We start from the raw sequence: 25,318 nt of genomic DNA on the forward strand, positions 1-25,318 counted from the left end.
GTGTGCACTGCACTTTTGTACACAAGGGTCGAATTTTTGGACCTGCAGAAGACCCTCTGTTAAAATTCATATATCTCCAAGGCAACAATAAGGCATATTAGTCCGTCATTCATTACTGTAAATTATTGCGCAGGACTATCTATCACTATGGACTTGGTCCTGGGGACACCAGAACACATGAGTTCTAGCAGGCTTAAACCAAGGTAGGTGTGATGGGAAATGAGGCCAGATATGAACATCAGACCCTGGGCAGGAAGATCCTAGAGGTAAGCCTGAACTTAGAGCCCTGGTTGCCACCAGCTGGCTTCAGACACTGGGTGACCTTAGGTAGATCCTTGGCCTGTCGTGACTCAGCCACACCCTGAAGGTGATCAGGGTGACCTACAGCTCTAGGCAGCTGGGTGTAGAATTAATTAATGACTGTGAGGTAGCCTAAAAACATCAGGCCCATTGAGACGCAAGGCATGATTATTAAGTTATTAGGAGGCTGGGTTAATTATTGTGTCTAAAGTTTCTGGTAGAAAAGGGTCAACTTTGTGTTGCTCTGGATGAGGAAAGCCTTGGGAGCTGAGGGAAAGTGCTAGGGAGGGACACAGCTCTCCTGTACATAGCTTGCTCTCAGCCTGTGTTTGAAAGCTCGGTCTTTCTGCACGTGAAATAACCAACCTTTGTGGGCAAAGTGGCATATTTTAGGAGATACAGAGAACAGCAGACTATACTTTTTGGTTTAGACTTCTGGCTGACATGGCTTGCCAATTTGGCCTAGAAGGTGAGAACACCAGGCAGGGAAGAGCTGCTCTGCCGCAATTCCTATCACCGTCCATTGGGTGGTCCAGGTGGGAGCAGTGTCCAGATGTTCCAGGGGGGGGTGGAGGGACACAAAGCCTGAGCACTAGATTGGTGTGGCATTCTGCAAGCCACTTCCTTAGTGCCCCTCTTGACAATTCATCTTGAAAATGCCACCAATAGGAGTAGATCCCATAATAAGACCGGAATGGAGTGAGAGGATCTGTGGTTATGCATGTTGGCTCATCAGATCAGCCAGCCCTCCAGCAATAATATCCTGAGGATCCAGACTTAGAACAGGTATCTTTGTAAGCGTGTGTGTGTGTGTGTGTGTGTGTGTGTGTGTGTGTGTGTGGTGTATGTGTGTATGTGTGTGTTTGTGTGGTGTGTGTGTGTGTAAGTGCACATGTGCGCATTCATGTGCACACCCATCTCTGCCTCCTCAGTGCTGACTCGTGAGCACACTCCACCATGCCTGGCTTCCTTAAGGTGTGGGGTCTAGGTTCTAAGCACAGGTCCTCATGCTTGCACAGTGAGCACTTTACTGACTGAGCCATCTTCCCAGATGGGTAGGTTTTGATAACTAGGAAGGAGAACCCAAAGTCTCAGGAACCCCAGACCCAGCAATAGACTGCTGGTTGCCAAGAAGGCACAGGCATGGGATTTCTATCAACAGAAGGATGAGAGTGAAAACACAGCATTGCTATAGCTGTTCAGTGTTTTGTAGAACTGTTTTCACACCAGAGCTCTGAAAGTATATAACCCTTCTCACCCTTACAGTGACCTAGTGCATCAATACTGCCTCTTTACATGGAGTAAATGGAGGCATAGAGAGCTGAAGACACTCGCCATGTCAGAGGTCCAGTGTGTGGAGGCAGAGCTCAACTTCTCATGGAAGTCTCCAAATCCTCCTCTTGCCACATCCTCATCCTGACCTGAAGGGAATTTTTTTTTTTAATTTTACCGACCTTGGAGATTTTTATATTTTCTCCTCTCAAAAAGTACCTAAGACAGCAGTGGCTGTCTCTTTGCTTCTTTCTTCCATAGAGGGTCCCTGTCTGATGTCATCAATGGTGCAGGAATGAGAGTCACCATCTAAGGATTATTATTATACACTGAGTGTTTGTATATAGTATGTCTAATTCTCACAACAACCTACAAAAAAGGGCTCATAGCTTCAGTCGACCAGGACAAAGGGCGGGGCTCATAGTGGACCATCAGACTAAGGCCACATAGCTGCTGAATGGAGGAGGCAGGTTCCAACCCAGACTTCCCTGTCTTTAAAGCCCATGTAAGAGTTACCGTCGTTAATACAAAAAGGCTAGCCAAAGGTGTCATGTTGTTGTTGTTGTTGTTGTTGTTGTTGTTGTTGTTTTTAAAGCCTTATTCTCAAATTCTCATTTGTATGACACAACCATAAATAATTTCAGTGATATTTTCATAAAACAAGAGTTTCTTCATATACCTGGAAAACAGAGCATCTTCTTTCATAAAGTAAAGAATCTTTCAACCTTTAGTAGTCGAAGTGACACCAATTAGTGCTGCCACGTGCTCTCTGGTCAGTTTGTATCGCTCTGTCTTCTGGCCAATCTTTGGCATTGTGGTGGTTTCTGTGCCAGTAGTGTGAAATGGAATCTCACTGTAGTTTTTCACAGTGCAGTGCAGTCCAGAAAACTAAGGATCACCATCTTCCTATAGGTTATTGGGCATTCCTGTTGTCTCTAGTAGCTGTAGCTCTGGCTGCTTCTCTGTTGGGTTGTTTATCATCTTTCCTTGATTTCGGGAAGCTCTTCATATATGAGATACTCTGGAAACTGATTTTTTTTTTTTGGAGTATGTAAGCTCAGCAAATATTCTATCATGATGCATGGCTTGTCGTCGAATGTCTTTGAGTGAGCAAATTTTATTTTTATTATACAATAAATTGACTTTAAGATTTGTTTTTACTATTTTTAGTTATGTGCATGTGTCTTGTGTGAGCATGTGCACCTAAGATCTTGAAGACCAGGAGAGCCATCCAATGTGGGTGCTGGGAACAGATCTCCAGACCCCTGCAAGAGCTGTGTAAGTTCTTAACTGATGAGCCATCTCTTAAGCCCCTAAGTACTGTACAATTTTAAAGCCTTCCCTCACATTGGACTCCTCCCAATAATCCACGATAACCTCCTCTATCTAAAGCCTTTTCTGGACACAGTCATATCTGTAATGTCCCTTTTACCAGGAGAAAACCATTACAGGTTCTGAGGGCTGAAGGGTGGACTTTGGGGCAGGAGACAGGGAAGGAATAATTTGCATGTGACTCTAGAGTACAAGCTTAAGAGAGAAGCAGGGTTGTTTCCTTGTCCCCTCCTCCTCCTCCTCCTCCTCCTCCTCCTCCTCCTCCTCCTCCTCCTCCTTCTACACAGAGTGACCAGACCAGAAGGGAGAAAATCATGAGCTTGCTATAGACTCTTGTTTTATTGTTATTTACTAAATATTGTTGGGGGAAAAGCCCTCATTTGTGGTATGGCCTTCCCATAATTTCCTGGACAGATGCTCTCCAAATCGTCTCATTCCTGAAGAAGGGCATGAAAACAAGCCAGTTCCTCCCCAAGATCAACAAGAAGCATGTGGTATATAGAAGGCACTCTCCCCGCCCTACCAACAAGGTCACTCCCCCCTCCCCCCCGCCGCCACCCCTGGTCCTGTGAGTATATTACCTTCCATTGTAGGAGGGACCTAATAGATGCCATGGCATCAAGGAGATTATCCTCGGGTGAGGATTATTCTGAATCCCTCAACCATGCCTTTCACCTTCATTTTGCAGAGTCAATACAGATATTCATTTGTCAGTTGGTGCTTTATGCATATTCCATGCATTCTCCCTTCCCATTGCCGACTTTGGTACCTTAGAGATCATCTGTGTTTATGTATTTGTCCCTGAGTGAGGTCCTTTCGGCTGCTAGGAGTTTGGATACTGACTTTACTGTTATCCTGCTCAGGATCTGTTGGAACCTCTGACTCCAACTGGTGTTTTTCTTAGTCTGAGAACTTTTTAACACACATCTTCTCAGCTGTGTTTGCTCTTCCTACTTACTCCTTTGTGACAGCCACAAGCCACTTGCTTTCCACTATGTTTCACCAACCTCAATAGGAAAAGTATAGAAAACAATTTAGGAAGCATTTTTAAGCTCCTGTTCCTCTTCATGTTTCTTTTTTATTATCGATATTGTGATGTCTGAATCCCAAATTTTGAATAATTTCTTCACAACTGTCTTCAATTAACATTCCAATAAGAATATTTTAAATTCTATAAAAATATTACCATGATTGTGTTTCCATTTCTAAAAGTCCTGCATGATTTAAATCTAGCTGCTATCTTGTTTCATTGCACTTAATATTCAACTTTAGTTCTATATCCACAGGTCAATATCTACAGTCTTCATGTGTATTTTTTATTAAAGTAGCTTGTTTTTAATGTGTATTTTGATTTTACCTATATGGTCATTAAAACATCACCTAGGTTGTGGGGGAGGCTTGTAGGGTGTGGGGCACAAAATTACACATACGTATAGTTCTAGTACTCAGGTAGCTGGGGCAGGAGAATTGTGAGCACTGGGACAGCATGGGCTACATAGTGAAACCTTTTTCAATAAATAAATAAGAGTGACAAGAAGACAGCTCAAAAGGGATGGACACTTTCCACAAGACCTTATTACTTGGGTCCAGTTCCCACATGCAAACCATGGCATGTGTTCTCTCTCTCTCTCTCTCTCTCTCTCTCTCTCTCTCTCTCTCTCTCTCTCTCTCTTCCTCTCTCTCTTCCTCTCTCTTTCTCTCTTCCTCTCTCTCTCTCTCTGTTTCTGTCTCTCTCTTATGATACATAGATAGATAGATAGATAGATAGATAGACAGACAGACAGACAGACAGACAGACAGACAGACAGACAGGCAGGCAGAACATTTCTTGTGGAAGTTTGGCATCTTGTTCCGCCAGGTACTAATGAAAACTAACTCTGGATCTACTTCTGATACTTAGGTAGAACAAATTTGAGTTCAAGTACACACGAATTCTTGTACATGTGAACTTGTGGAGTAAAAAACATTTACTTCCTCCTCACGTCAAAGCTAAGATTCTTGCAACCTGCTTTGAGTGTGTCTTCTCTTCCTGCGTGTTATTTCACCAAAGGAATGGCTAGCCCTCTCCAGGCTTTAATGTCATCTGAGAACCTCTGTTCTAATGCCCACTCTGAGCATTCTCAAGCTCTCGTCCACGACTTCACTTGTTACAAGCGCAGCTGTCAAAACAAACATGCACAACAATCTAGGTTATAGGTTATTAGAGAAGCTGCCAGCTGCCTTCCCCATGGGCTTGTGTTCGAAGGAGGATGGGCATCCAAGGGATTCCCTTCTCTCTTTGTAATAGAAAGCATATTGCTTAAAATATGTTTACAAGATATTGTACTAACATTAGTTCTTTTTTCTTCCTTCTTTCTTTTTTCTTTTGCAAACGATCTTTTCTTTTTATTATACTCTCCAACCTTTTCTATCAATGAATATAATAATTCGAATAATATTGTTTTCCCAAACCTTAAATTCCCCAGTGAGATGTCACCTTTGCTGGGGACACCACTGTCCCACACCCTCCAGAAGGATAAGTTAGTCTATTGTCTCTTCTCGTGTACTTGGAACGTATCTCTAATAAAGCTCTCTTGACTATTTATTGCAGTCATTTGGCTCCTCCCACTATTCTACAAGAGTCTGGCAGTGTGTCCTAATTACCATTCTATGTCTGGTATTTAACACAATGCCCTACACAAATTAAACACCTGGATATTTATTTGCATTTGAATAAAGGAATGAGTAAAACATCTATGTTTACTAAGTGAAGTACAAAAACCATTCAGGTTATGGCCATGTCCTAACTGCTCTCTACTCTTCCAGACTTGATCAATTAATGCACCATTAGTTAAGGTACAGATTATTTATTCACACACACACACACACACACACACACACACACACACACACACATATATATCCATTGTCCAAGTGTTTTTGAGTGTTCATTATATATATATGTGTGTGTATATATATATATATATATATATATATATATGAGATATATGTACACACATATACAAAGGGAGCTAGGATAACAAGGAAATATACCATAGATTTTTTTAAGTATATTGTTTTAAATGTTAGGAAGAGGAGTTGAATCCCTATAAGATACTAAGCTGGCCACTGTATGAGCTTAGAAACAGCCTCCTAGCAAACAGAACAGCCATAGGAAAGCCAAGGCAAAATGCATGGGAGTTCACCCACTCTTCAGTCTCTGTCTGTAACACCATCATCAGAGCCATCATTTTCTGCAATGCTACCTGCGCTCACTCTTCTCTCTGCCCACGTGTTTTTGCCCCAGCCTTCTCTGAGTGCCCCAATCTCAGGGTCTCGCTTTTTTTCCAAGGGCTTTACACAAGGAGGTGCCCTTGGTTTGGAATTTTAGTCTTCTTTATACTTGAATTATACCATCTGTCTCACCATTCAGTTAACTGGGTGTGTGAGCTCTGAGAGGTCAAGGCACTGTACTCAACTCAGTATAAGGCAGCCATGTAGCATCTCAGTTTGGCCACAATTTACTTGAGTGGCAAAGTTACAACCAGACTGTGCCAGAGCACAAACCGCAATGACGTCAGAGAAAAGCTTCAAACTGGTTTACCAAGAGAAGAGGTTTTGAAAAATCACCCATGCCAAACCACAAGCTCACAGGGCTTTGGACCCATAGCCAAAGCCTGAGACTTTTTCAAGCTTCCTTCACACTGCCAGCCCACTCATCTGGCATGAAATGAAATGTCTTCCCATACACACTGGATTCATCCATGTTGAAAATCCCCATCCAGACCTGTGGGTAGAACACCAGGGTGATATGATTAACTTCTTACCTACTTGTTCCAAAGAACATCTACTTCAAACTGTGGTAGCTTACACCAGAACCAAGTGTCTAGGACAGAAGGACCCACGAGTGAGCTCTGAGCAAAAGTCAGAATGAAAGCCCTCATCTTATATTCTCAATATTTAATATGAATAAGGAAAGCACACTTACAGTTGATAAAATATCTGTTTTCCCCCCTACTGTAGGAAGTGTGCCTTAGAGGGAAAAAAAAAAAAAATAAGAGAAGATGGCCAAGACACTTCGCAGTATGGCGGCTCAGAACTTGCCCTGCATTCTCTAGAAACCCCGCCCTGCTCCTCTGCAGCCTGCACTAGAAGCATCTTACACTCATGTAGATGTATATTTGCCAGCCCATGCAGCCAAGGCCCACCGTGCTTCTACTACTGGCTCGCTTTTCCCAGAGGCACAGTCCGTCCTCAGGAACACTGATTCAGGGAGATGTTCTCTACTGACTCTTGAGGAAATTGCAAGGCCATTTGAGCAGAGAATTAACATGCTGGACTCATGACTTTGAATGAAGACTATGGACTCTAGGTTGAGTGCTCTTCCTTTGGTACTACGAGCCCTGCACCTTACAACAAAGGTCATGTCCCAAGAAAGAATAGAATAGAGCCTTCTCAGGGTCTAAAAGCAACAGTGTGGGAAGGGGTTGTCCCCTTTGCAGTCTGCAGAGAAATAATAAGGAGAATGCAGAATCAAGTGACATGAGGTACTAAAGGTTTAAGTGGTCTTCTGGCTTGTCTGGAGATGCCACTGCCGGCCCCTGTACTGTGCGGCATGTGGGCCAAGACCAGCATCTTTATTTGTGATCTCAGTACCAGATGATGCTTTGCAGCCAGTGGGAAGGAGACCCAAGTGGTCTTGTCTGTTAAAAGTTGCACTATCTTCTGGGTTATTCCTAAATCTATGCCCCTACTAACATTTCTGTCCCCTCCACTCAAAGCCTGGTGATGACTTCCTCACCTCTGAAAGCTCAAACCCCTTTTTGTAGCCTTACTATAGAATGTCTTACCCTTGAATAGACCAAAATGCTTTACAAAACTTTACCATAATTACTCATGAGATTTCAAAAATTTAAACCCAGCAGCCTTGCTAAATGCAGCAGAAACTGAAAAACTGTCAGCCTTTGACCCAGAAATTCCATTTTTAGAGAGCTGCCCTAAGGAAAGAATCCAGGGAGTGAATGAAGATTTTGGTAGTGGAATGTTCTTTATGTGCTGTTTAGCACAGTCTCTTGGCTTGCAGGGAGGGCATCCGAGAGTACTTACTTGTGCCATTCCTTTTGCAGAATGTTAGCCCTGTTCACTAGGCCACACGACAATGAAGCCAATTACATACCTGCACCTCTGTGGTCCCACTAAGTTTTGCTTAAATCCCCATCTTCTGGCTCCTTGTGCAAGTAGGTGTTGTTACTGGGTTTTCAGTTTGTTTGTTTGTTTGTTCTACTCCAGAAGATTATAAGTCCTCTGGGCAGAGGTTCTCTGTTTATAGTTTATTTGGCTTGGTTTTAGTTTAGCTTTTACTGAGAATTGGTTTGTTTCTTTTTTTTTTTTTTTGGCTTTGTTTTTTGAAACTGAGTTTTGGCATGTTGCCCAGGCTACCCTCAAATGTCTAGGCTATTTATCTTCCTGATTCAGCCTCCTCAATAGTTGGGACTGTCGTGCCCATCGCTATGCCCAACAAGAGACCTCTGCTTATGCACCCGCATGTCAGCCTTCTTCTCACTCACACCGGCTGCTGACCCTCCTTGGAAGAGAACTCCCCACATTTTCCAGCTGTCGCTACCTACCCACACTTAAGCCTGCACGCTCTGTCTTCCTTCATGCTCTGAATGACAGTAAGTCCTTCCTTTTCATACATCAGAGCTCCACCCCACTGCAAAGCCACACTCAGTTATCTTCCCTGTCCCTTCCATATTGTCAAATGTGTCCTCTCTGCTAGGCATTGCCGTCAGTTTGTAAGAAATAAATCTTTATGGTCCAATTTTAATACAGAATGGTCTTGGAACTCATTAATTAATCACAGATAAGCCAGAGGCACTAGGCTCCTGGCTTCCCTAGTGAGCAGCTGACACCTGCTTGCCTGGGATCTTCTCAGTTCAGCTTAGGGACTGAAAAGTTACCGGCATTCTGGTATTTGACCAGGCACACATTTGGGAAGTAAGGGCATCTAGAGCCCCAGGGTACACGTTAGATAAGGCTTGGCATCTGTGACAACTAAAACAGGGGCTTCAGGGAGGAGCGACACTAGACACATGAAAACTGTACCTCCCTGAAGAACACAGCCAAAGGGAAGCTGAGGAGCCACATTTGCCTTTTCTCTAAGCTGACACCTGGCTTTGCAAGGTCACAAACAAACAAATACAGCCTCACTTTTGCTTCTCTGAGTCTTTGGTACTCTTATGAAGTGAGGATAGCTCTTTGTTACAAGTTTTGACTATACCACGTGTCTTCTGGACTTAATACTCACCATGGCCACTAGCCCATGCTCTCCTTTATGGAAGAGTCTGACACCAGCGCTTCAGACTCTCTTCCTAACAGCTCTCTCTTGCCCCACATGGAGGGCACCGGTGCTCACCGAGGTACTAACCCAGTGTTTGGTTGCTGTTTCATAGCCATCCTTTCCAGGCTCCTCCTCTGACTTCTCCTGATCAGCCTCACATGCTTGCGAGGGCCACATGCTTGGGCCTTCCTTCTCAGGCCCTGCTTATTAATAGTCACTCCTCATGTGGTCCCATCTACTTTTATAACATTCAGTATCAGTTCTGCCTTGACAAGTGTGAGTAGTAACTCGCACTCCTCTGACCCCAGGCATATACCACAGCTTATCTACCAGCACTGTCTGAATGTCCTGTCCAGTAGGGCAGCATGGAACCCACCTCAGTGTCTTCCATGTTTCTGATGCTAGGAACTATAGCCTTTCATTTTCCCCTGTCAAAATCTTAGTACCCCTCAACTCCTTTTTCTCTTCTATCCAGCAACAAATCATGCCATTCACTATGGTATCTGTCTTAGTCACTCTTCTATTGATGTGAAGAGACGTCATGGCCAAGGCAATTTTTACTAAAGAAAGCATTTAATTGGGGGATTGTTTGCAGTTTCAGAAGTCCAGTTCATTATCATCATGATGGGGAGCATGGCAGCATGCATGGGGCTGGAGCAGTAAATGAAAGCTCCATACATATCCACAGGTTGAGGGAGGGAGGGAGTGAGGGAGGGAGGGAGGGAGGAGAGAGAGAGAGAGAGAGAGAGAGAGAGAGAGAGAGAGAGAGAGAGAGAGAGAGAGAGAGGCACCTGGCATTGGTTTTTAAAACCTCAAAGCCCATCCACAGTGACACACTTCCTCCGACAAGGCCACACCTCTTAAGCCTTCTAGCGTTTTCAAATAGTTCTACTCCCTGGTGACTAAGTATTCAAATATACGAGGCTATGTGGGCTATCCTTATTCAAACTGCCACAGTACCTGATTATACTGTAATTTATCACCACCTCTCTTTTGTTCCTTTGTAGTTCAAGTCACAGTTACTCTCACTAGGATCATTGCAGGAGCCCCTGGTGATCTCATGAGGCTGCCTTTTGCCCCCAACACCATCTCACACCACAACCACACTAAAAATACCCATCTCTATTCAACAGACCCTCCAAAGTTGGCCTTTTGGAATATTAGATTATGTTAACTACACCGGTAGTCAACTCACTGGCTAGAATCCTGTATTTATCTAGGTGGCTTTTCCTATCTAGATGGCTCACCCATGGGACTGGTGAGAGCCCTGAGCTTGTCCAACTTCAGCAGTCAGCAGATTGATGACGTCCTCAGTGATGTCTTAAGTGTGTCCTCTGTGTGCCCAGATGTCTTGCAGGTGGAATGCCAACCATGCCTATCCCAAAATGAGCTCTTTGCCTGCTTTCAAGCACAAGACATGGAGGTGACTGCCTAGTCCAGCTCTCCTAATAATTCACTTTAAAATGAATTTATTTAATTTTTTAGCTTACATGAAGCAATTTATTAACAGAAAATTATCTGAGAAGTTCTGGTGAGCGATGGTGACCATGACAACACCCTTCCTTTGTGTGAACAGCCATCATGGCTGCATACGGAGAGGACTCACCTCAGTCAGCCTTTCCCTTCAGTGCACCATCACCCGGCAGATGGTTTCCTCACCGGAAAGATTGATAACATGGACAGAGGTGTCACTGAAGAGTGAAAAGATGTGGCAGACACCAAATGTATTCCTTGAGACTGGTTGAGGTCTAAAGGTGACAATTTGTTCTTTCTTTTCTTTCTCTTTTTGAGGAGCCATTTCTGCACATCATCTCCAGACTCCTCCACTGGTCAAAGTGAATTTATATACAACATAATATGCAAACTTTAAAAGTATACTTCCCACATTATAGTTACTTAATACAATGTAATTGAAATAGCCATTAATACAAATAACATTTTTTGTTCACACAGTCCTAGGAATATAGTGCAATCCTTACCCACAGGGCATAGTGTTAATCACTATAGTTTTACAATAGTGTTCAAGCTCTGTATGGGTCCTGCAAGTATGATGTTCTTCTTAACTGTTCTGCATCTTCTAACTCATTTGCATTTCTTTGTCTATTTGAAAATTATTCCATTAATTTCTACCAAAAAAAGTGCACTGAGAATGTGATTAGGGTTGCACTGAATGTATAGATGAGATTAATTTGGAAAGGATAGAACTTGATTAATATTGAATTTTATACTTAATTTGTCTTATGCTTCATCAGTGTCATGGAATTTTCAATGTAGGGGTCTTCTATGTCTTTCACTATGAATTCAATACTAAGGATTCCATATTCATTTCCACTACTGTTAACAAAATCACTTTGAAAATAGGGGCTGGTTGGTTTTGTCAACTTTACACAAATTAGAACATCCTGGAAAAGAAGACATTGACTGAGGAACTGCCTCTGTCCAGTTGGCCTGTGGCCATGTCTGTTAGGCATTTCCTTGATTACTGACTGATGTGGGGGAGCCCAGTTCACTATAAGAGCTGCCATCCCTGAGAACATGGCCCTGGCTTGTATTAAAAAAGTAGGCTAAGAGTGCAGAACCAAATCCTGGCCACTTAGTCTTCTCCACATCTCATGGCCACTGCCAAGGGGATGATTACAGCTTCCTGTGTCCTCCCACCCACTGGACAGAAGATGCTTCTAATGGGTCTGGAAATATAGAAGAGAACACCTGGCCAGGTAAAAACAGGCACTAAACATGCCCTTAAAGATACCTTTAGTGTAGCCTACCACCACATTGACTGTGCTGCTGTATATGGCAGAGGGAATGAGATAGGACACCCTGAAAGAGAAAATGGGACCAGACATGCCAGTGCCTCAAGAATAGCTTTTTGTGACATCCAAGCTGTGTGACACTAAGCACTGCTCTGAGGACGTGCTTCCCTCCAGAAGACGCTGTCCAGCTGTAGTATCATCTGTGTTTGATGTACTGGCCCTATGCCTTTGAGTAAGAGATAACTCCCTTCCCCAAGAATGCCAAGAGATCTGTCCAGAATGACTCTACCCACTATAAGGAGACGTAGAAGGATCTGGAGGCTCTGCTGGCCATGGGGCTGGTGAGAGCCCTGAGCTTGTCCAACTTCAGCAGTTAGCAGATTGATAATGTCCTCAGTGATGTCCCAAGTGTGGCCTCTGTGTGCCCAATTGTCTTGCAGGTGCAATGCCAACCATGCCTATCCCCAAATGATCTCTTTCAAGCACAAGAGTTGGAGGTGACTGCCTATAGCCTCTTGGGTTCCTCTGATGATGCTCAGTGCCATCATGAGGAGCCTGTCCTGCTTGAGGAACCAGTGGTCTTCACACTAGCTGGGAAAAATAGCTACCATCTCAAATCTTGGCAGGTTCAGCAGAAAGTAATCTGCATCCCCCAAAACATTACTCTTTCAGAACGCTCAGGTATTTGATTTCACCTTTAGCCAGAGGAGACAAAGCAACTACATGCTCTGAACAAAAACTCACATTGTGTTGTGCCCATGATTATGATGGATGGATGGAAAGAAGATCCCCAGAGATACCAGAAACTGTCTGCTTCCCTTTAATGGCCCATACTGAGGCTATAGCTTCTCAGCTTCCCTTCCAGCTCTCCTAATAAGAAGTATCTCCTGCTACATTTGGGATAGAGGGGATCAATAAAGCCATTGGGGTATCAAAAGGAAAGAAAGAAAGAAAGAAAGAAAGAAAGAAAGAAAGAAAGAAAGAAAGAAAGAAAAGGAGAGAGAGAGAGAGAAGGAATGGAAGATAGAAAGAAAGAGAAAAAAGAGCAAGTCATAAGGAGCAAGTCAGTAAGCTATGTTCCTTCATGGCCTCTGCTTCAGTTCTCATCCTTAGGTTCTTGCCGTGAGTTCCTGCTTTGGCTTCCCTTAGTGATGGACTGTAAAGTGTAAGGTAGAATAAGTCCTTTCCTCCTAAAGTTCCAGAGAAGCAAACTAATACAGACACTAGTAACAGAGAGCATTGCCATAATAGACTTGGCCATGTTGGCTTTGGGGGAAGACTGGTGGCATTTGGAACATTGGGCTGGAAAGGCTGCTAAAGCTTCAGAGCTTTGTGGTCTCCTCTGCGAGAGTGTGGGTAAAAAAAAAAAAAATACTGAGAGAAATGCAGAGCATAGAGGCTTATGAATTTCCAAGAAAAGTTTGAGAGTCCCTCAAAGACTCTGTCTGGCTGTTTTGTGATAAGCTTGAATGAATCCATTGTTTTATTGGGACAGTGAAAACTAGTCATCTGAGGCTGAAAACCAACTGTGATCAGCAAGAGACCAGCCTCTTTGGTAGAGAGCAGTAGAGATGGATTTCAAGTCTAGTAACAATAGGAGTTGCCTGGAAGAAAGCTTCTCTGAGTTTTTGAGTATTTCTTTTCTTCCCCCACAGTCCACAGAGGCTTTTTATTTATGTTTTACATCTCTAGAAAAAGAATCCCAGGATTTTCCCTCCTGTGTGTTTTCATCTTGCTTCTTCATGGTCCATGATGCTGGCTGAGGTTGTCAGTACAATGAAGCCAAACTGGCAGGACAGGAGCAGATTGTTCTGCCATTTTTCTAGGTCCTTAAGTTGCACATCAAATCTAGGGCTGATCATGCCACACTTGTTCAGCCTGCCTGTGAGGTTCACAACAATTTTCCCAGCTCTGTGGTCATCGATGATCTCAAATTCACCGATGTAGCCTTGCTTCATCATCACAGTCAGGAACTGGACGATGACTTTGGAGCACAGCCTGATGAGGACCTGGTGTTTGCCTCTCTTCTCGGCGTTGTTGATGCTCTTGAGAGCATCTGCCAGGAAATTCATGCACACCATGGTGATGGCGCGGAAAGAACGAGTTTTTGAGTATTTCAACCAATGTGGTCTGTGTAGTTCAAGACTGTTCTACTGTGCTCAGATGTGTGAAAAGGAGCCATTCATGGGAGAAGGTCTTATGGGACATATAGTCACCACAGTGGGGAAGTCACAGCAGCAGGAGCTCTGGGCAGCGGCTTACACTGGACCCGTATTCAGGAGGTGGAGAGTTGAATGCTTGGACACTATTCACTCTCTCCTTTTTCTTGAGTCGGGGACCTCAGTCCATGGGTTTGTCCACATTTAGGGCAGGTCTTCCCCACCTCAGTTAACCTAGTCTAGAAGTTCTCTCACAAACATGCCCAGTTGTTTGTTTTGTTTTGTTTTTCTCTGATTCTAAATTCGTCACCTTAGCAGTCAAGATTAACCCTCACAGAGACCTTCCTGGAGGACCTGGAATCTGGGAAACTTCCTTCTCCAACTGGCTGAAACCACAGTGAAGACAGAGAGCCTAAGAAAACTGGTTCTGTGTTTCTATTAACAGACATTTTAAAGAGAAAGGTGTGGGAAGGTTTAAGGAGAAGCAAAAGTTGTATATTCCAGTCAAAACATTAACTATTCATAGCAAAGGGAATATGTTGAAAGCAGCAAGGGAGAAACACTAAGCCGAGATAGTGAAAGACAGAGCTACACTGAGACAAAACTAACATTTCAGTATTTACTGTGTAACTTAAAATATGATGACCCAGTGACAAAACATCAGGGTACCTGCAGAGAGGTGACTAAAATTTGCTGCAATGATCTCCTTAGTAACATTAGTTTCTGAAGAATTAGAGAAATCTCTTCAAACAAAGTAAGAAAAAAAGAAACCAGTTGTCTATATAAAACCTTATGTCCAATGATGTACATTCAAGAGTGAGAGCAAAATCAAAACACTTTTAAACGTAATTGTACAGGCACCCCCGAGGGACCACTAAATGACGTATGTCAGGGAGAAGGAAAGTGAACCCAAAATATGTGACCTTGACTCCACAATGAGTTCAAGGGCAGGCTAGGGAGCAAACAGACAAAAAGAAAGAAAGACAGGAAGAAATGAGCAAAGGAAGAAAGAGAGAGCAATGTAAGAATAAGAATGACTATAGAAGTGTGTAAAATGTCAATAATTCTAATTAATTAATCATTTTAAATAATATGTCTTAAAAGATAAGGCTCAAATGGCAGAAACAAGATAAAATATCAGTGCATGTGTCTAACATTCTATGCTGAGTCTTCTACAGGAATGTGTCAGCATATGGTGCGCTCACAAACGTTAGATTTCACTGGGAAAAAATAGTAAGTACAACTAACAAAGCATACATCTGTTCAAAATTCCTTCTGCCTCTTGTGAAAGTACTGCTAGAATAATTATGCTTCGAATGCATCCCAGTCAGCTGACTACTGCTAAGGCAAAACACCTGATAAAACAGTTTACATGGGAAATTGCTTGTTTTTGCTCAATCCCAGAGGTCCCCACCTCCAGTCAGTGGGTTCCCCAACTTCTGCACCTGTGGGCAGCAGGATGCTGTGGTGAGGAGCCTGTGGAGAAACAAGGTTGCTCGCTTGGTGGTGGCCAGGACCACACAGTGCGAGAAGCTGGGGCCAGGATTCCCACAGCAATTCTTGACTGCAACATGGCCCACGAGAAATTCTGGATAAATGTAAAACCAAAATTCAAAAAGCAAAAAATAATAAAAATTGTACAATTGGGGAGAACATACTTATTAGCTCAGCATTGAAATGTCTTTTTTTAAACACAATATGAAAGAATAAATCATGAAGAAAATATTGATGAATTTAAATATATTGCAATTAATACCTTCTGTAAAGCAGAAAGTGTCTTCCACAAAATAAAAGGCATGCCAAATGCTATGTGTAGACACTTGCAAATTATATAACTTGACAAGTTTTATACCTAACTACATTTTTAAAATTCTGCAGATCAGAGTTGTGGAGATGGCTCAGTGGTTAAGAACACTGGTTGCTCTGGCAGAGGACCCAGGGTGTGATTCCCAGCACCCACACAACAGATCACAACTATCTGTAACTCCAGTTCTAGGGGATCCAATGGCCTCTTCTTGCCTCCACACAGTCTAGGTACAAATACGGTGCATAGGCTTATATTCATGCAAAACAGCCATACATATTAGATAACAAACAAAAACAAAATTAACCCTAAATATATCTTTTTGGTGTAATTTTTAAATATTTCTATTCCGTGGGCATTGGTGTTTAGCCTGCATGTATGTCTGTGCTAGGGTGTTGGATCCTCTGGAACTAGCATTATAAGTAGTTGTGAGGTATCATGTGAGTGCTGGGAATTGAATCCCAGTCCTCTGAAAGAGAAGCCAATGAGTGTTCTTAATTGCTGAGCCACCTCTCCAGCCCCCTATTTATTTATTTCTAATCATGAGATTTTCAGGCAAATAGATAGAATTAGAAAAGATCATTCTGAATGAGGTAACCCAGCCCCAGAAAAATACAGATAGTATGTACTCACTTATAAACAGATTTTAATCATACAGTATAGGATAAAGATACTACAATTCACAGACCCAAAAAAGATAAGTAGCAAGAAGGATCCAAGGGAGCCTGCTTTTTTTCCCTTTTTTTATTAATTTATTCAGATTATACCTAAATTTTTATCCCCTTGCTTGTCTCCTCCCATTCCTCCCTCCCTCTTTTACCCTATTCCCATCCCCCAGGTCTGTGACAGAAGGGGACTTCCTCCCTCACCATATGATCACAGCCTATCAAGTCTCATCCTGGTAGCCTGCTTATCCTTTCTCCGAGTGTTACCAGGCTTCCCCACCAAGGGGAAGTAGTGAAATATGGGGCACCAGAGCTCATGTCAGAGTCAGTCCCCACTCTCCACATGACTGTGGATAATGTCCTGTCCCTTGGCTAGATTTGAGTAGGGGTTCAATATTTACTGCATGTATTGTCCTTGTGGTGTAGTATCTTGAGCAGACAACCCCTGGGTCCAGATTCACCCATCATGATGTTCTTCTTGTAGGTTTCTAGGACCCTCTGGATCCTTCTATTTCCCTATTCTCCTGTACGGAACTAGAAATGATCATACTGAGTGAGTTAATACAGACTCAGAAAGAATCACATGGTATATACTCACTTATAATTGGACACTAGCTCAAAAGGGATGTCCCATGAACGTCTTCACTTACCAGGAGACTGGGATAGATGCGGAGACCTCCTATTGGTACTCTAAGGGAGATGCTTAAATCTCACTCAGAAGGGGAAATAGAATAGACAGCAGAAGTGGTTGAAGAGAGGGAACAAGATAGGAGAGGGAACGCAGAGAGAAATGAGGATGGAAATTATGCCTGGGGAGAGTGGGGATAGGAAGACAGAGGGCCTGCAGAGAGAAGAGAAACCATGTGCAAGGGCATCTCTGTGACAAGCTGAAGACCTATGACATGGTAGACTTCTGGGAGGATATGAGGGTGACTCTACCTAAGATTCCTAGTAGCAGGGGTCATGGAGACTGAAGAGAAAACCCTCTAACTAGACAGGACTCCTTGTAGAGGGAGGGGAACACCAACCTACCTATAAAATCTTTGACCCCAAATTTTCCCTGCCTACAAAATGTGCAGGGATAAAGATAGAGCAGAGATTGAGGGAATGTCCAACCAATCCACCTGGACCCACCCTATGGGAGAAAGCCAATCCCTAACACTATTAAAGGCATTCTGCTATGCTTACAGACAGGAGCCTAGCATAGCTGTCCTCTGAGAGGCTACACCAAGTAGAAGATCTAAACAGATGCTGAAACTCACAGCCAAACATTGGGTAAAACGTAGGGAGTCTTGTAGAAAAGTGGGAGGGGGTGAAGATAGAAGGACCTGGAGGGGACAAGAGACAGGAGCTCCACAGAAGCCCAAGAGAGTCAACTAACCAGGACCCAGGGGTGCTTGTGGAGACTGAAACACCAACCAAGGACCATACATGGACCAGACCTAGGCCCCTACACAGACGTAGCTGATGAGCAGCTCAGGCTTCATATGGATCCCCTAGTAAAGGGAGCAGGGGGCTATCTTTGACATGGTCTCTGTTACTTGCATTTTAATCACTTCCATTTGCAGAACTGAATCACCAGGCCAGAGAGGAAAAAGACACAATCAGTTCTGATGAGACTTGATGTGCTGGGATGGGTTGGGAGGGAGGGATTCCCCTTTTCTGAGAAATAGGGGAAGGGGGATGGGAGAAGGGGGACGAAATATGAGACTGTTAAGAGAGGAGGGAGGGGCTTACAGTTGGGATGCAAAGTGAATTAATTAATTAGTTAATTAATTAACTAAAAATAATTCTAAAATAGATAAATTTTAAAACCCAACACAGAGTCTGCACCATAAGATGATAGAGGTTAGGTCCAAGTCAGTGCTGTTCATGTGTCTCAGTAACATTTGCTGGTCACCCATTGAAGAAGCAGTTTTCAGAAAATTGGTAGCTGATGAAAATGCTTCAGATAATTAAAGGATATATCCATCTATAAAGTGGAGAACCCCCCTGACTACTGAGGGCAGACCTGCATGAGGAAACATGGCATCCCCATGAATCACATCGCATGACAGATTACAAAAGAAGACTTTGCCACATCCAATTATGTGCTATATATGGATGAAAGCAGCCTCAGAATTTAATAGAAAAAGTAATCACCAAGTTAAATACTGCAAAGTTAAAATTGAGCTATTGGGAGCTCATTATTAAAGGTCCCTATTATGGCAATGACTCTGACTTCGAGGTGGTGTACCAGCAGTGTCTTGGGTGCTGCACAGCCTTCCTGGAGAAGACTCACTAGCTGGTCCAGTCCACTACCACTGAGCAACTCACTCACAAATGCCATGCCCAAGGGGGGTGGCTGTCCTTAGCCCTGTGTCCCACCTGTCTTTTCAGCTGACTTGCTGCATATGTTTAAAATAATTGTAGGTGAAAATTAAGTATATGTTCAGAAGGATAAAAATAGTTGAGTAAGACAGTTTGAGGTGTGGATAAACAAACATTCTTAAGCCAAACTGAACCTCTCACCTTGCCTTAATTACAAAATAGTGGAACAAGAAAATATGTGTAACAAAATAAAACCCAACAAAGTAAGAATGACCTACAAGGTGCAGGTCGGCCTCTGAGCGCAGCCAGCCCAGCCAGCCTGCTCTGACTGGAGTGTGGGCATGAAGAGCACACAGGGGTGCTGCTCGCTTGCCTTATATCTCTCTGCTCTAGACTCTTATTGTGACAATAACTCCATCCATAGCAGCTGCCCAGGTAACACTAGAGGAGTTTAAACTCAGACTCACTGAGGACATTCAGCTACTTGGGAAAGAGAGGAGAAGCCAGATGTGATGATACGCCTGAAATTCCAGCAGGCCCTCCTGGGCTGGACAGTGACACCCTGTCTAAAGCACAAGCAAATAATAAAAGATGGGCATGACACAGTGATAGAAAATTAACATTTTAATTCTTACTTCATTTTTGAGCTTTGTTCCTATCTGAGTCACTTTGTCTCTTAAAAAAAAAGGTAAGTGTTCTTAAGTAGTGGTATGTGTTTGTAAGTGTTCTTTCATCCACATTTTTAAAAGTTACAAGCAATCATAAGTAATTTTAGTGCATTTTCAGAAAAATGGCCTCAAATTCATATGTATATATGTCAGAAAAGAATCTGAATTAAACTGGGAAGTTATCAAATACAACCAAAATACAAATCTGGTGTCTGCCTGCTTTCTTACTCACAAATGAAAACAAACAAACAAACAAAAAAAAAAACCTAAAACATAGCCTCTATACGCTTTTTATTTTCTCTAGCGTTAAGTGTAAATACTTATTCTTAATATTAGAAAGTAAAGTGATGAAAAATATTTTTTAAAAACCCAGCACAAAGAAATGGGCAAATAATGAGAAGAGGAAATGTATAAGAAAAAAATAGCTAAAAAGACCCTGAGTGTAAAAATGTCTCATGACCATTAGTGTCTTATGATGCAAATTACAATGGCAATGAGATGCCATTTTACATCTATTAGATTCACAGAAGTTCAAAGTTATGACAATGTCAAGTGTTGCAGGAACCTGGGCTGTTGTTGGTCCTTCTAATTGTTGGTGGGATGGCAAATGATTCCACTACTCTGATGACTCTTACGCAAGTTCTCTAAAACTGCCAGACTTCAAAGCAGTGTTCTAAAGAAACTCTAACAACATATACAAGTCAATGGGCAGGAGAAGTAGTTAAATCCGTGAAGTGCTTTCTGTGCAAGCATAAGGAGCTAAGCTTGGCTCTCCAGCACTCATGAGAAAGCCAAGGGTGGCAGCATGCATCTGCAATGCCAATCCATAGCAGATAGAGACAGGCAGGCACCGGGAGCCTTCCGGTCAGCCAGGCTGATCAATCGCCAAACTCAGATTCCCTGAGAGACCTTGTCTCAAAATATAAGGTGGAGAGACATTAAAGAAAGTACCTGACTTTGACCTCTGATCTCACACATGTGCGTACACACCTACCTGTATACACACGTACATGCACATGAGCATGCAAATAATACATTCACAGATAAATAAGAAAGAGAAAGGCTAATGGAAGGGGGTGCGGAAAGGAGATCTATTGCATGGTTTTTGAGACCTTTTTTTGGGGGGAGGTGTACTTGAAAATGCTAAAATGATTTCAATATAAACAAAATAGGCAAACTGTTGTATAATGGAAAGCTATTCAGCACTTAAAATGACAGTGTGAGGGAAGCATGTATCAGTGTTGACAAAATACAAATAGTACAATGGCGCAGACCATTTAAGGGAGCCATATAAAGTCTTGAAGTGGACAGTTCTTACTATTTGAGACTAGGCATGCAAGCACTGCAAGCATATACAAATGAGCAAGGGAATTTGAAGTGCTGATTAAGTCTCAGAAGAGGAGCAAGAGACTGGGACTAAGGCCTCCAGCTGAACCTGCCATTTTGACTAATTCTCAAAAAGAAAGGAAAACTCTCTCTAGAACTCCTCAATATACAAAATAGTTCTCAATGATTTTTAAGAACGTAGAGGAGAAAAGGTCAAGGTTTTAGCACTGGTCATCTCTGGGCGATTGGATTTACTTTAGCTTTTTGTTTTGTTTTTGTTTTTGTATTTGTTTTTTCCACCTAATTTTCCTTTGTTGTTCAGAAAGGCCAACATGTTTTCTGAAAGCAGAACAATTAAGCTTTTTCCTCCTCTGGGGTGTGGTTATCACACATGCATTTAGTATAAGGAGGGATGGAAGCCAACACAGTTGATTTTCTCCATCATTTAGATTTGGTGGAGAGTGATTTTGGAGACTACGAAGATAACAATCTCGGAAAGGTCCTGACATGCGTGGACATGACCTCGCCCAGGGTACTTTCCAGGGTTTAGATGAGAACCAGTTTCTGGCTATGTCACCACCTCAGAAGAAGTGAGAGGTGTTGCTCCAGGCAGCCAGTCAGCAGGGCATCCAGCTAAGAGTCCCTGCCCAAAGGTGCAGTGGTTTCTGAAACTCATGAGCTCAGCAGCTTTTCATGAAACCATGAGTCATCCCCACAGCGACCATTTCCAGGAGCTGAGGAGTGCCTTGGAGTGTTGGCTTCACCAGATGTTCTGCCATTGCCAACCCCAAGTGCCAAAGCTGGCCCGGGGCCAGCGGTCACAAGGTCACCAACAGCCAAAATTTCCCTTAGGCATCTAGGTGCACAGTTAAAGTTATCCAATTAAAATTCCAACTGGATATTTTTTAGGAACTGGATCATTGGAAATGTATATTGACTCACAAATGTCTGAGACATTGACTTTAGGTCATATTAAAAACCAATAATAAAAATTTTGATATTGGATCAGAAACAAAATAGCCAACAGAACAGAAGTTGACAGCAGCCAGGAAAAGATTGGCAGGTGACAATAAATAAATAGACTGACCACTGATTTGCTAAGAGCAACACTTGGTCACCAAAGGTCATGGGGAAATTGGGAAACTCTAAGATGAAGAAAATTAGCTCCCTATCTAATTATACAAACAAGGTGGACTGAAGACTGAGTTAGGTGTGAGCTATAAATGAAGAACGCAAATAGAAGAAAATCTAAAATGCCATTGTGATTTCTTAGTTTTACCCTGTGACAGAAACTAAAAAAGGAATGGAGGGAAGGAGGTAGGGGAGGGGAGAAAAGAGGAGAGGAGAGGAGAGAGAGGGGAGAAGAAGGAGAAGGAGAAGAGAGAGGTGTAGGTAAGGATGAGGAGTGGTTAGAAGCTTCTTGCATTCTGAGAAGAAGTTGAAGCCCAGTGATTCCACACACCTGGCTGTATTGCCCAAATGAGTTCTCTACAAACCCAAGAAGAGACTGTGTATAAAAGTGTTCATGCTTTTTTTGCTCTAGGTAGTTTATTGTATATGTGTGTAATAATATAAATGTATATGTAAAAAATTTAAATGTTTAATTTTTAAAAAGTGTTTGTGCTAGTGTTTGCAGTTACAGAGCATTGAATACAACCAGCATTTCTACTGAAGAGGAGAAAGGCGGGTGATGGGAGCACTAGCCTTGGGGCACTATGTGGCAATGGGCAACAGTGGACTTCTGTAAATAGCAGTGTGAGAGGAGTCTCACAGATGTCTCTATGGGAAAAGAAAATAGGTTGAGATCCGCAGTTAAATACGATTTGCATATAATTGAAATAGAGCACATGGATAGAAATATATATTCAAATGACATATTAATGGAAAATCTAGTTGTAGGTTGGACGTGGTGGCACATGACTCTAACCTAGCACATGGAAGGCTGATGCAAGAGGATTGCAAATTCCAGGCCATCGTGGTCTATAAAGTAAGGCCCTGCATCAAAATTAAGTAAGTAAATAAATAACTTTATAAGCACAGGTATGGATACGGAAATGAATGTGAAAAAGAAAAATAATAATAAGCAAAATAGGGGAAAAAAGAAATGCTTTGGGAACTAAATGAAGGATGCTCCAGAAACCGCAGAGCAGGACCAGCTCTGTCAGTGAGCAAACTCCGTGTGTTCACTGTTTTGTTTAGAAGATGCTGCACGTGTCAATGAACTTGTATCTGCACCAAGTTATTCACATAGTTTGGTGACAAAGAGGACATGATTGGTAGCTAGATACTTCTATTAAGTCCTCACAGAGCATAGTCAAATAGAATGTAGAGAGACCAACATCTCTTTTTCTTTTTCTCAAGACTGATCCCCCACAGTCCTTCTTGGAGGATATTTACAGGATAACTAATTCAATGGAAGTCTTGAGGATCAGTTTGAGGCATCATGTTCCACGCAGATGAAAGGAACAGATGGAAGAACTTTAAGGAAAAATAGAAAATACATTTATGTAATTATGTTCTTGTGTGCACACACATGTGTGCCAGTTCATGTGTGTGGGGGGATTTATAGAGAATGAGTAATCTTTGCATAAGACTACTAATTTCGTGTATTCAAAAGGGCTGTTGATTGTAAGACCTCCATATTCTATGTATCATTAAGTTAAAAAAAAAAAAGCAGTCAATGTGACGGTGGCCTTATGCCATCCTTTCAGAAATATTAGTTCATATTCAGTAGCCTGCAAACCTGAGTTGACATACCAACTCAGGCTTTCAAGTGAGCAACTGCTGGCAAGTGAACTGGCCTCTCAAGCTTCAGTGTCAGCCTTGTGTTACAAGAACAGTGACAGAGCCTGCTGACTCAGGTGGAAAGTAAGTGAGTGCAAAGTGGTTTTGTATTGTGTCTATCACACTACCAATTAACATTACTTACATAGTTAGCTATTTTAGTATTAATTAAAATTTATAATAATATCCAAGTTACTTCTGATCTAGTAAAGCAGAAGAGCAAGATAGAAAATTGTACTATAATTTAATATTAATTATAGTTTCAAGTATTAATATACAAAACAATTGGGAAAGAAACACATTTGACTCTGCATTCACAGTTTCTATAGCTGCAGACTTGACAAGCTACAGATCAGAAACATTTACCAAGAGCAATGCCTGTACTGAGTATGAACAGATGTTTTACTTGTTAGTATTTCTTGAAGAACAACAGCTATGTATTTGGTATTGCACTATATTAGGAAGTGTAAGTAATCTAGAGATGAGATTAAGTGCACTTGAAAAACCGCAAATGCAATCCCATTTTACAAAGGAATTTGAGAGTTTTGTATCCTGCAACCAGTCAGCCTTCCACGGATACCATAGATGAATGCATAACAAAGTTCCATCACATAGTTTAACATGTACACCGTATACTTGGAAGATAGGAACCTTTTTCTTTCTTTTAAATACTCATTTTTCTGGCTTTCTAACTAACCTTCTAAATTTTAATGGGAAAGGCATCTTGATTATTTTTGTGATTTGTTTCTTTCACACGTAAGCACCCCACAAATGAGTAAACAGATGCATCTATCGTAAGCTGAACAGAGGTGCCCACATAGCGTCTACTCTACCATTTCTTGCTCCACCCAAGAAACTTCCCAGTAGAGGCTCCAACACAGTAGCCTAAGGCTTCTGTCCTAGTTAATGGAAACATCCCACTGAGAGAAGTCTGTCCTTCCGCTCATGGATGCCTCAACAATACATTTATATGCCCAAATCTCAAGATGGAAGTTTGGGTGGCCAATATAGAGCGTAGAAGACTTGGAAGGAGAGTTTTTTTCATCCCAGCTGCTTGGTTTTCCTTTAACATGAGATTGTAAGATTAATGGCATGCAAGGCCTCATATCTTAAACATACGGCAAGACTTCACATTTTTCATATAGTCTGCGCCTGTCAGCCATGTTCAAACCTTGCTCTCATCCTCCAAGTCCCTGAATCATACGTTTTTTAAAAACATTTTAATGTTCTAAATCAATTGACTGTCTATGGTGTCCCCAAAGAGAAAGGAGGCGTCTCTCTTACTAACAGACTTCCCTCATGTCCCTAATCTGTGCTGACAGGATGGCAGAGCAGGTGGCTGACATGTGAACTGTTTCAGCCAGTCATGTGGTAGGAAGCAGATCCTACAAAAACAAACTAGATAAACTAGTGGCCAGTACTGTCCCATGTCCAGGCTTCAGAAAGCCACTGAGAATGAGTGGTGTGTGACTCACCTGGCTGTGTCACCATGTTCGTTGGCAAGGATCAAAGCTACATTTTTGTTTAAGGCTGAAGATTCAGAGAGGAACCCATATCAGGAACTAACCAGAACTCCCTACAGTTGCTAATTACCCTCAAAAAGGCAGCAGGCTGCGTGGCCTGCAG

The 25,318-nt window shown here is 42.3% G+C and overlaps 1 protein-coding gene and 2 pseudogenes across 1 annotated transcript; 2 read left to right on the top strand and 1 right to left on the bottom strand.

Annotated features, from left to right (window-relative positions):
* Positions 1-10,472: 10,472 nt before the first annotated feature.
* On the top strand, positions 10,473-12,813 carry LOC127188404 (aldo-keto reductase family 1 member A1-like; annotated as a pseudogene).
* An 849-nt stretch (positions 12,814-13,662) lies between these two features.
* LOC127187942 (40S ribosomal protein S15a-like) lies at positions 13,663-14,069 on the bottom strand. Its single transcript, XM_051144240.1, has one exon. It carries the CDS (start codon positions 14,055-14,057, stop codon positions 13,704-13,706), a length of 354 nt encoding a protein of 117 aa, XP_051000197.1. The 5' UTR covers positions 14,058-14,069; the 3' UTR covers positions 13,663-13,703.
* A 4,374-nt stretch (positions 14,070-18,443) lies between these two features.
* LOC127187941 (low molecular weight phosphotyrosine protein phosphatase-like) lies at positions 18,444-18,888 on the top strand (annotated as a pseudogene).
* Positions 18,889-25,318: the final 6,430 nt, after the last annotated feature.

The sequence above is a fragment of the Acomys russatus genome, chromosome 4 (genome assembly GCF_903995435.1).
Source record: "Acomys russatus chromosome 4, mAcoRus1.1, whole genome shotgun sequence".
NCBI classification, from domain to species: Eukaryota; Metazoa; Chordata; class Mammalia; order Rodentia; family Muridae; genus Acomys; species Acomys russatus.